This window comes from Chelonia mydas, chromosome 7 (assembly GCF_015237465.2).
Source record: "Chelonia mydas isolate rCheMyd1 chromosome 7, rCheMyd1.pri.v2, whole genome shotgun sequence".
Lineage (NCBI taxonomy): Eukaryota > Metazoa > Chordata > Testudines > Cheloniidae > Chelonia > Chelonia mydas.
The window spans coordinates 43,858,833-43,870,799 of NC_057853.1; the positions used below are offsets into that span (position 1 = coordinate 43,858,833).

Below are 11,967 nucleotides of genomic sequence, written 5' to 3' on the forward strand. Positions count from 1 at the left end.
TTCTCCCCAACTAGGACAGAAGTAAGTCCCACTGACATCCATGGGAATCACTTGAATCTATGGGTGTAGAATACAGCCTCCAGAATCTCTTATGCATTAAAGAGCTCTATAGTCATTTCTAACTGCCAGGCGGTAGATGTCAGTAGACCTGAAGAGCCACCTGAACTTGCAAGTCCTCTCAGCTTCTATCAGGGCTGGTGTCAGGGCCTAGGCAGCCCGTGTGCAGGGGTCAGTTACCAAGTTGCGATCAGGAGAGGAGTTGCAGAGCCAGAGTCAGGAGTCAGTCAGGGGTTCACGGTAAGAAAAAGGTCTGGAGCCGAAGCAAGCAGGCAGTCTGCATCGTTGCTCAGACAGCTCCCTGAGACGGCTTCTTGGTTTGTATACTGGCATGGGCCAATCAGTGGGCTTCAGAGGCCCACTACAGAGGCTCCATTGGGCGGTACTTCCTGCAGTGTCTAGTCTCACAGGGTCCCACAGCAGAAACCCAGTTTGAGGGTCTGGTGACAACACAGAAGTGCTGGCAGCCCAGAATCCCCAGGTTTTAGTCCTGCAGGTTCTTACAGGGTCTATGAAAGCTACTGTTCAGATGTACAGCAGTGAGGTGGTGGACAGGGGAACTGAACAGGAACTGGACCAACAGCCATGGGGGAGGTCATCTAATTCTCTCTGCTTGCTTGCTTTTCACGTCCATTGGTCTTTTGCAGCAAAACTGATCACATGCCACAGTTGCAGCAGTTTCTAGGGAAGTGTGTTCACTCTGGGATTAAATCTGCATTTTCAGTCCCCCTTAAAGAGTAAAAATTGGGGGAGGGAAAATATGCTGTGTTCAAGTCAGTGTATGTTACAGCCTCTTTCAAAATGCAGTGACGTCAATGGAAAGCCTCCCAGGACTTCAGTGGGCTTTGGATCAGGTCCTATATGAAAGCCAATGTCTCTTTTAGTAAGATACATAAGATCCCCAGATTTGAAAGCATAAAAGCACATCTAGTCTGAGCCTCCTGCATAGCACAGACCACAGAATTTCTCCTAGTAATTTCTGCATCAAGCCCATAAACTTCTGTCTGCGCTTTTAAGAAAAACATCCCGTCTGGATTTAAGAATTGCCATGATGGAGAATCCACCACATTCTTTGATAAGATATTCCAATGGTTATGTACCTCGCTCTTTAAAGTTTGCATGTGATTTCCAGCCTGATGAGAAGCTGGACACTCCATCTAGGTCATTTTAATGGCTGGCAGGTTCTCTCATTAACAAGGGACAATTAAAGTGAGACAAACCTTATATATCCACAGCTTCATAAGAGCAGGAAGGTAGCCCCACATTTGAGATGAGGTCAAACTTCTTGAAAAGTCAGCAATGGAAAACTCAAAGGACTCTCCTTCTTCCAGGACACCCAGCTGGGCTGCTTTTACTTCAAACTGACCACCCTGTCAGCCTGTATTTAATTGTTACTTCCTCCCCAAGCCCTCATGTGGAATTTCCATAAGACTGAGTCACAAATGAAGTCCAATGGATTATCTGAATCCTGTAATAAGATATCTTTTCTTATTTACTCTGTGCCATCTGGACAGCCCAACCCTTTGTTACAGCTCCTGTCCTCTCATGTAGTAGGCATTGAGTATGAAGTAAACAAAGTAGCATCTATTGTTTCAGCAAGGCAGGTATTGCAAGAGCAAGCACTAGAGAAAGGTCACTATGAAACCCAATGGGATCAGAGGAGGAAAGTTATCCCCAGCTACAAAGCAAAACATATCTACATATAACAATAATTTGCAGGTCCCACCTAAGATATTCTTGGGAACAATTTGTTTTGCTGTGTTTAGCTTCCACAGCAGAGCAGAGGGTGGGGGCAGTCAGGGTAACTGACCCGTGATTTTCTGCTCCAGCTCACGTATAAGTCAGGAGCAGTCTGGGGGCTGCTCTAACTTATGCCAGCTGCGTACAGTTCCCTAGGAACTATATGCCAGCTGGAGATAAATACACTCTAGTCACTCCCTCATCATGCCCATCCCATGCACTGGGGGCTATGGGGAAAGGAGGCATAGTAGCCAGCTCTATGCCTGCTGGCGACACCTCCCCCAACAAGGGATTTAAGGGAGCATATTTGGGCCGAGACTCTATCCCATTATTTCTGCAGCCTTCCTTATGTGCAGACATGTCTCTCTGCTCTCCTTCCTTGCAGACACAAATTTAGAACTGCCTCACACAAGCCTGCTGAGCTGGCACCTTGTATCAGTGCCGATTTTTAGATATCGGACATGCTGAATCAGGGAACGGAGGCCCTGAAAAGTTTTACCTATCTTGAAGAAATTATTCTCACGTCACTTCATGCTTTCTGCTCTGCTAGTATTTGGCCCTGGCTCAGGGCCTTGCCCCAACTGCTGTGTCCTGCCAGATTGAAAAGTCATGCCTATAAATCTGGGACTGGGCAACAGGGAAGGTAAAGGTGGCACCTGAATTCCTGCATGCTGGAGTCCCCACAATGGAGAGCTGAAGACACAAGTGCTGAGATAAGCACTGGGAAAATGATATTCCACTAAGCCAGCCTGGCACTTAGTAAAGATCCCCCGTATTTGTTCATCTTTCCATCTTGCAGCACCTAATGGGGAAAACCTCAGACATTCACAAGAGAAAGCAACACTGGAATCAGATTCAAGCCATCACCATTTCTGACATGACATCATCCATTCTTTACAGGAGGAAAAAGACGACAATAGCAGCACTATCGTGGGAAATCTCTCCATAGCAGGAGAGGACAAAAAGATATGAAACACACTCAGCAGATTTCCTTAAAGCACTGCCACAGCCTGAGCTCAGTGTCTCAGGCATTTGATAAGCAGATGTATATGTAAAGAGGAAACGTCTACCTCCTAGAAGTTTTAACATGAAGCACTGAATGTGCGTGGAGCCAACCATCATTTACTGCCTCCCAAAGGACAGAGGAAGGCTCAGGTCAAATGGCACTGGGTGCTTTAGCCTGCAACGGACAGAGAGCGCTAAGCCTTTCCCACTCTGCCACCTTCTACACTGGGGTAAAGCATGCCATTGGAAGTTCAGTAGCACAGTGTGCATCCACATAATTCAGTTTTGAAACCACACTACAAGCTTGTCCCACAATAACGTCTGAGACTTATTAAGGGAGATTGTTTCATACATGATTTTGACTTAACATGGTTCATTACATGTCCAGAAACCACCTCAGATGTGCTAATAAGGTTCCTGGCGGGACAATCTGGAGGTATTAACCCAGATTTCACTCTCACAGCTAAATCCTACCAGGGGAAATTTTAAAACCAGGTTAGCTTTCCCCAGGCCAGACAGTGCTAGAGGCAGGCAGCTGCACCACTATTTGCTACTGACTAGACAAAGTCAAACTGTGTGGGATACAAAGGGGTTCTACCCACTGTTCTCGTCTGTCACTGTGGTGCTGATCTGCAATTACTTAAAAAGAAATTCAAACCTCCTTCCTGTTAACTTGCAGGTTGAGGAGGGAAAGGGTGTGTAACTGGGCTACAAGGAAGACAGGAAGTGATGATGTTTATTGCCCTGGAGAGAGACCAAAACAGCACCAGGTTCATGGCTGACTGTAAGGGCGGGCACTATGAGTCACTTCTCAGGAACCTGACCACACCAACCCTTGAGAGATTTCAGAGGATGGGGGAAATAAAATTGACTAACTTTGGAATTAACTCTATTCTGCCCAGTGAAGAATGCACCTGGTCTGAGAGTGGAGCGAAGAGAAGGGGGAGGAGGTGCAAGGCTTAATCTACTCTTGTATTTTTCTTTATTTCTGTGACCTACTGGGCTACATTATAATGCTGTGCACATGACATGGGATATGGAGCTTCTCCTCCCTCTCCCCACGCAGGTCATCAGCTCAAGTTCCGCCCATAATGGCTGGAACTCATTCCTGTCTGATGGCTGCTTACTGGCTTTTGTGAAGTGAACCGATGGGTTTCACTCCAGTTTCTGGTAGCAGGGATCCAGCATCTAAATTCACACCAGGATTGGCAGCCTTAGCAGAGATGTATAGGACTGGACTGGCCATGGACTCCACCCTTATTCCAGATGAAGGAGGCAGCACTCTGGCAGAGCACCCTGGATAGCCCATGACAAAGAGGAGTGTCCTAGCCACTGGATAACAACATTGATGGTTATGCCAGAATGCTGAGATCCAATATAATGAGTCATAGATCATTGCATCAGAAGAGCCTAGAGTAACAAATATGTAATACCCTCAATAACCGTTTCTCAATACAGTTCTTTCTGGAGTATACAAAGGAAGAGGCTATTCTTGGCTTTATCCTTGAGTAACAGAAGTTTATACAGGAAGAAAGTGGCTGAGCCACTAAGTAACAGCGACCATAAATTCAACACACTTGCAAAAAGATCACACCAATGTGTTTAATATAAGGAAACATTCAGTATTACTGAGATCTATTATACTGCCCACTCTATCCAGGGTAGTGGAAGAAGCATCACTGCTTGATTCATTAAAATCAGACTGGACAAAACACTGAAGTATATACTTTAGAGAACAATCGTGCTTTGTTCATCCCCTTGGACAAGACGACCTCAGAGGTTGCATCTCTAACTTCTATGCTCTCATAATGACGGTGTTGCTTAATTTATGCAACATTTTAAGTCTTGATTAATATTGTAAGTTAGTTACCAGGTAGAAAAACAATATAAAGTAATGAAAAGCCCCACACAGTTAGGACTCTTAAATCCACGTACAATTACCATCACCTCCCATGGCTCATTTAGCCTCCCTCCGTCAACTGTCTGGCTATTTTTTCTGAAGCTACCTTCTTCATTCAGGAACAGTCAGCTGCCACCAAAGAAGTTCTAGAGGACATTAAAAAGATAATTCTTACTAATATCCAAAAAATAGCTGCCCCCTCAGGGTAGTCAGAATTTGGAGAAGCCTCCAAGGAAATTCAAGGGAAGCATTCTAAGTATCACCCCCATGGCCCCTAGAAGTAAATACGGCACCAGGGCTCCACAGCCGTTTTAGGGGGCACTGTGGTAGTGGAGGGGAGACACAAAACCAATACCCTGATCACACATGCTCATTAAAGATCCCGTGGCTAGACTAGGGCTGTTAGCGCCAACGTAATAACCAGACTAATTTAGGGAACTATATTCTGACTATTGAAATTCCTCCAACCCAACCCCCAGAGGAAAGCATTCCTTCCTCTTGCTAAAACAAACAAAAAGTCGTGTAGGTTTGCTGTTGCAGATTGGTAGTCATGTTCCAGCCCAGAGGCACCTGCAAATCTGTAAAAGGTGAACACAGAATTGGCACTTAAACAGTAGCGTTAAGAACTTTGGAACAAAGCTTCTAGAACAAAGGCTCCAACCAGATATTCTATCAACTGGGATGGGACTTATCAAAGGACCAGGAGTACACCTGAAATCCAGGAAGTTAACTCTGGCTGGTCCCATGAAATGTTTGGCTGGCCATAAGACATATAGCCTCAGCAACTAGGGACGCAGTGACACACCCACAAATGTATCTTTTGGTTGCATTCTCAGTTGTTAATGCCCATTCAGGACTGGGATCTGCTTTGAAGGGATGGGATCTGCCTAAACTTGTACAGCTGAATAGCTGATCTAAGGGCTTCCTGTAGATTACAAAACCACCATACCAGTGCACTACTCTCTGCCATCGAGAGCTGTCCATGCTAGAATATTTCTATTAGTAGCATAGACAACCAATGCAGTGACTGTTTCCAACAGTAATAACAGTGTTCTGATTTAGCCAAGTTTTTAAACACTCAAGGACGTAACACTACTGACATAAGAACGGCCATACTGGGTCAGACCAAAGGTCCATCTAGCCCACTGTCCTGTCTTCCAACAGTGGCCAATGCCAGGTGCCCGAGAGGGAATGAACAAAACAGGTAATCATCAAGTGATCCACCCAATCACCCATTCCCAACTTCTGGCAAACAGAAGCTACAGATACCATCCCTGCCCACCCTGGCTAATAGCCATTGATGGACCTATCCTCCATTAATTTATCTAGTTCTTTTTTTTAACCCTGTTATAGTCTTGGCCTTCACAACATCCTCTGGCAAAGAGTTCCACAGGTTGACTGTGGAACGGATGGATAGCTGGGCCAAACCAGAGCAGTGTGCGTCCATGTGAATACCAGACAGGCAATGTGAGTGAGTGGAGCTGGGCAGCCAGGATTGGGAGGAGCTTCCCTAGTCTGGGAGGGCAGCAGAGTGCTGAGCATGAAGGACCCCAGTGAATCCCAGGCAAAAGATGGGAGTGTTGGACCCTGTAGCTGGTGAGTGGAGGAGCTGGGGGCAGCCGTGAGTCAGATATATGTCAGAGTTGCCGGGATGTGCGTGAGAGCTGTCAGAAGGTTGTTGCCGTATATGCAGGCAGCAAGGGGCATTCGGAGGTCTGTGTGTGAGTTGGGCAAAGAATGGCATTCTGGGGTCTCTATGGGGTGGTGTCACTTTAAGGAAGATGCCCCTCCCCAATTTCCACAACGCATAGGACCCCCAAATTCTTTAATCTGGGCCTGATTAGATATTAGTGGATCTTTAAGTGATGCTGCTGGGACAGTCTCATGCAGTTTTGAGAGATGTAATGCGTTTATCATCAAGTCTGGCTTTGTATGCCTGTCTGTTCCCTGGAAATTCTTTGTAAAATTGTTACAAATAAGAGAGTAAAAGGTATGGGAGATGAATATTTCAACTCCTCCCCTGCCCTCCATCCCCACATTAGCAAGGCACTGCTGCCTTTAGTTCTGGATCAAACCCTGAACTCTCTTCAAACTTTCACAGCCATGACATATCTAGAGTTGAAATGAGATCCAAGTAAATCTAAAAACTTAGATACTATTTAAGCTTCAACTAGACTTTTGTGGGACCACGTTAAAAAATAACACACACAAATCAAGCAGCCACCTGCTTTGCAGAAAGCGAAATGGTTCCCGAGATTATGATTCACACTGCAGAGCTAAACGTGTTGTTACGAGATAATGGAGCAGCAAAGGAAAAGCAAGAACATTCAGATGGACAAAGTTATTGATAAACAGCTTACTAGGACACTTACAAAGACAGGACACTAAGATATCTATAGGATGCATTTGCACCCATTTTCTATAAAACCAAATATTGGCAGGGAACATTTATAGAAACCATAGGAGAGAAGATGCTGCAGCCATACCAAGCTCAGTGCTGTAGAAGGGAAGATGCTGAAGGCTTAGTGAGAGGCAGGATGTTTAAGCCATGGAGGACAGATGCCCTGGCAAGTCTATAGGCTTTATAGCCGAGATACTACCACATACACACACCTAAGAATATAAGGGCAGGATGCCAGTACAGACAGCACATACAGGCTCTGTACTTAGCTTGTAAGCGCTTTGGGGCAAGGACTCTCTTTTTGGTCTGCATCTGTACAGAGCCTGGCACAGTGGGGTCTGGGGCTCCCAGGCATTACCGCAATACAACTACTAAACAGCAGAAATATGATTGCCAGTAGGAGGAGGGAGTGGGATACACAAGCTCCCCAGGGACACCTATTGCTGTGGGTCTACGGGCTGTACAGGGCCAAGATCTGGAGAAGGGGCGCTGCTGTGGGTCGGGCAGTACATAGGGCACGTGGGGAGCCAGGCGCGTCGAGGAGACATGCAACCCCCCTGGGGCAGAGATCCTGCTCCAGGCTCCACAGGGTCCCGCTAGAAGGGCATCAATAAGGGAGAGGGTAGGCTGGGGGGCGCAGCCCGGACCCCCAGGGAGCCGCGGCAGCGCAGCCAGGGCCAAGGGAGGTCCGGCCCGGGCGGGTATTGCGGCCCGGTCCGCGCGGTGACAGAAGGTTCCGTTCCGGCCCGGCCCGGCCGAGCGGCCCCGCGCCCTTACCGTGGATGCCGGTCTGGTGAGCCATGGCTCCGCTCGGCTCCGCTCCCGCCCTGGCCGCTGCGTCCCGGGCAGGAAACGGCTCTAGCAGCAGCGCCGCCCGCTTCCGGGTTCCACCGCCTCTGCGGGGCGGGGCCTGGCTGGGCTCCGCCCCTAGGCAGGGCGGTGGGGCCCGCGGGGGGCCCGGAACCTGCACAGCCCAGAGACCTGGGGAGCCCTCGGGGTGAGGGGGCTGCGCCCCTGGCAGGGCTGCGATGGGCGGAGCACCCGGACTCGCTTAGCCAGCTAGCCATGGGCCTTACGGGCCCCGGTACACGGGGAACGGCCTCGTGCCAGCTGGGGGAGTGGGCTGTGTTGGGCGCTGTACACGCGTCTTGTCCCTGGCCCGCTCCGGGCGCTGCACACACACCTCGCCCCAGCCCCTGCCCCGCCCCGTGCCGGGCGCTGCACACACACCTCGCCCCAGCCCCTGCCCCGCCCCGTGCTGGGCGCTGCACACACACCTCGTCCCAGCCCCTGCCCCGCCCCGTGCTGGGCGCTGCACACACACCTCGTCCCAGCCCCTGCCCCGCCCCGTGCCGGGCGCTGCACACACACCTCGTCCCAGCCCCTGCCACATGCTCTGCTAGGCTCTGTACGCGCACCTCGTCACAGCTCCTGCTCCGCACCGTGCTGGGCGCTGTACCCACCTCATCACAGCCTCTGCCCCGCCCCATGCTGGGTTCTGCACACCCCCCTCATCCCTGCTCTGCATCATGCAGAGCACTGAACACACACCTAGTCCCAGCTCCTGCCCAGCCCCATGCTGGGTGCTGTACACACACTTCGTCACAGCTCCTCCCCCACGTCGTACTGGGTGCTCCCTACCCCAGCCCCTCCTCTGTGCTGTGCTAGGTGCTGTACACACACCCTGTCCCAACCCCTGCCCCATGCTGTGCTGGTCACTGTACACACACCTTGTCCCAGCCCCTCCTCTGTGCTGTGCTAGGTGCTGTACACACCCTGTCCCAGCCCCTGCCCCACACCGTGCTGGGCACTGTACACAGACCTTGTCCCAGCCTCCACTCCACTCTGTGCAAGGCGCTGTAAGCACCTTGTCACAGCCCCTACCCCACACTGTTCTAGACGCTATAGACACATGTCCCAGCCCCTCCCCCATGCTCTGTTAGGCTCTGTATGCACACCTCATGACAACCCCTGTCCTGCGCCTTGCTGGGCACTGTACACACACCTCGTCCCTGCCCCGTGCTGTGCGCTGTACACACACCTTGTCCCAGCCAGCCCTCACTGTGCTAGACACTGTACACACACCTTGCACTGCCCCTGCCCCACACTGTGCTGGGTGCTGTACACACACCTTGTCCCAGCCAGCCCCATCCCATGCTCATGCACAAATAGAAATCAACATTGGGGCTGGCACGTGCCTGGCAGAGCCAGGAATAGATCCCCGGGTTCTCAAGTCCTAGTTAGGTGCCCTACACACTAGGTCATGCTACTGCTCAGACCCTGTCCCACGCCTGGTCAGGTGAAGGGGCACTGGAAGACTGAAGCCAGGCCCAACAGGCTGCACCCTGTATCGGTGCCCACTGAACTCGGACATCTGCAGCATTGACAGGAGAGCTTCACTAAGGTGGGACCAGTAGAAAAAGTGAGCCAACATCCCAGCCTTATTATAGCCCTCAATAGACTCCACTGGGTGCTGCCCAATAATATGGAAACCTTGTCCCTCAGGGCCTGTCCCCAAGGTGCCCCTTCAAGTCCAGCCCTCTCTTGGAGAGGAAACAAACTGGCCTCAGCAGCCTCGGCTGAGGAGCAGCCATAGCTGAATTGCCAGCCAGGGTGAAAAATGTTTTTGCTGCTGCCCCCTCCACCAAGCAAAAAAGACCCCAACCCCACCAGCCAGGCAACCAGCCGAGCAAAATAAAGAGGGTGGCCAATCAGAGCAGAGGAAAAAGAAAAAGCCCAGCAGCACAGCTGCACTGCACCCCATGCAAGTCAGTGACCCACCTGCTTGCCTACCCTCGTCCCAGTCCTGCTTGTGCTGATCTCTGCCTCTAACCACCTGGTGACACATGGGGCCTATTGCATCATCACCTGAGCTCCCAGCATTGGTTGTCCCCATTAAACCACATTTGGGGGTTTCTCCTGGATAGAGAGGAGAGCTACAGCTACACACTCCTGCCCCAGCATCTGACCTGATGTGCCCACTTCCAACCCTGGGTTGGGTAAATCCCCCTCTAAAATAGCCCCTGTAAGTGCCCGGCAGTCTTTGCTGGAGGCTGCACCATTAAAAGTGGCAGATACCCCATCCCTGAGCCTCCTCTGCCTGGTTCCCAGAGGCTCTTCTCCCAATACAGCTTTTTAATACAGCTGCTATTTTAGATTCTGGGAGAAGTGCTGTTTTCACAAGGCCTTCCCTTGGCATTGCTAGCCACCTGTGACTGCACATTTTGCCAGCTGGGGGTTGCTTCAGTGCCAGTTTTCCCTGCAGGCTCCTACACTGACTTTCCTGACCCTACCACCACATCCTTGACCTTGACTTTGAGTTCTCCAGATCCACCAGGCAGTTATACAGCTGAGCTGCTCTTCTCCCCTTCTCAGTCCTGCTGTGGGCCAGCTCACGGCCACTCCTGGCTCCTACCCTCTGGGGTTCTAGCTGCTGCTGCTGCCACCCCTCAGAGATTGTTCCTTGATCTTCCCTTTGCAGCCTCTATCCTGATGCTCACTGTAACCCTTCCCGGTCCTGATTGCTGTGTGTCACACTGGGCCCTCTACTGACCAGGTGCTGACCCGGGTGTCTTTCTCCTTCCTTAGGAAACTTGTGGCTTGATTCACCTCCTCCAGCTCATCACCAGGTTGAAGACACCTACTTGTGAGTCAATCCATCACACCTGTGGCTCCAGAGAACCTAAGCATTTCAATCCTGATGCCTGGCACACTTACACATCCCCTCCTACCTAACCTCTAGCCTTGCAGCCCCTTCTGCCTCTGCTCCAACTTTTACAGCTGGCTGCCAGGGTGGGCAGGGCTTGATGCTTCTGTCACGCCTTCCTCTGCCAGCCAATCAGTGCCCTCCCTGCCTTCAACTCCTCCCATCAGAGATTTGGTAGGAACTGAGCAAAGCTGAGAGCAGGAGCCGGATTTCTGAGCCCCAAGGTGGAAAAAAGCATCTCTGAAGTACTGCCATGCAGAGGGAGCTTGGCTAGGCCCAGGGGAAATGAAGAAGTATGACAGGTGTTATGGGGATACTGGGGAGCATTGCTGGCTTTGGGAGGGAAATTGATTAAGTTGTGGGGCAGACTGGCAGATGTCTGTGCATGTTCCATACACATTTCATCCTTAAGTGGAGGTTGTGGAGAAACAGCAGCAGCAGAAGGGGAATAGGGGCACAGGAGGGGAAGGGGGGCAGAGGAAAGGGAGAGCAGGGGGCAGAGTAGCAGCAGGAGGTGTTGGGGGAGAAGCTTGAGTCAAGTGGGTGACCTAAGGGCAGTGATGGAGAGTTGGGATGGAATTGAGAGGAGCTGGTGGATTTTGATAGGGAGAGGGGTCCAGTGGGACACTCCCTTTGAAATGTATGCATATTGCATGCAGATTTAATCTGTATTGTATCCACATTTTTCAGGCTTTTTGCCTTATCGACATGGATAGGTCTGTCTCTAGCCTAGATAAGGAGATGAAGGGTCTGAGGAGGGACCCTAACTAAGATTCCTGAGGAGAGGAGGCTGGGAACAGAGGGCAAAAGAGATAGTGTACTGGGCAGAGAAGGGCAGTTGAGTAATCCTGCCAGGGCAATATGGTGTCAAGAGAAGCTGTAGGAAGACATAGGACAAGGATAACACTGGAAAAAAAGGGGACATAAGAACAGCCATAGTGGGTCAGACCAATGATCCAGCTAGACCAGTTTCCTGTCTTCTGACAGTGACCAATTCCAGGTACCCCAGAAGGAATGAAGAGAACAGGCAATCACCGAGTGAGCCATCCCCTGTCGCCCACTCTCAACTTCTGGCAATCAGAGGCTAGGGACACCCAGAACATGGGGTTGCATCCCTGAACATCTTGGCTAATAACCATTGATGGACTTATCCTCCAT

The 11,967-nt window shown here is 50.6% G+C and overlaps 1 protein-coding gene across 6 annotated transcripts in view; it reads right to left on the reverse strand.

Moving 5' to 3' along the window:
* The window catches only part of TWF2 (twinfilin actin binding protein 2), an 81,875-nt gene extending 71,027 nt beyond the window's left edge, over positions 1-10,848 (reverse strand). The window contains exons 1-2 of one of the 6 annotated variants that reach the window (XM_043550839.1): positions 10,657-10,848; positions 9,885-10,022 (exon numbers count right to left, since the gene is read on the reverse strand). In XM_043550839.1, coding sequence (XP_043406774.1) covers positions 9,885-9,999 — 115 coding nt within the window. In that variant the 5' untranslated portion in view covers positions 10,000-10,022; positions 10,657-10,848. Of the gene's footprint in view, positions 1-4,737; positions 4,772-7,880; positions 8,039-9,884; positions 10,023-10,656 lie in introns of those variants that run through there. The other 5 variants (XM_043550840.1, XM_037903797.2, XM_007061855.4 and 2 more) reach the window with 5 other exon arrangements.
* Positions 10,849-11,967: the final 1,119 nt, after the last annotated feature.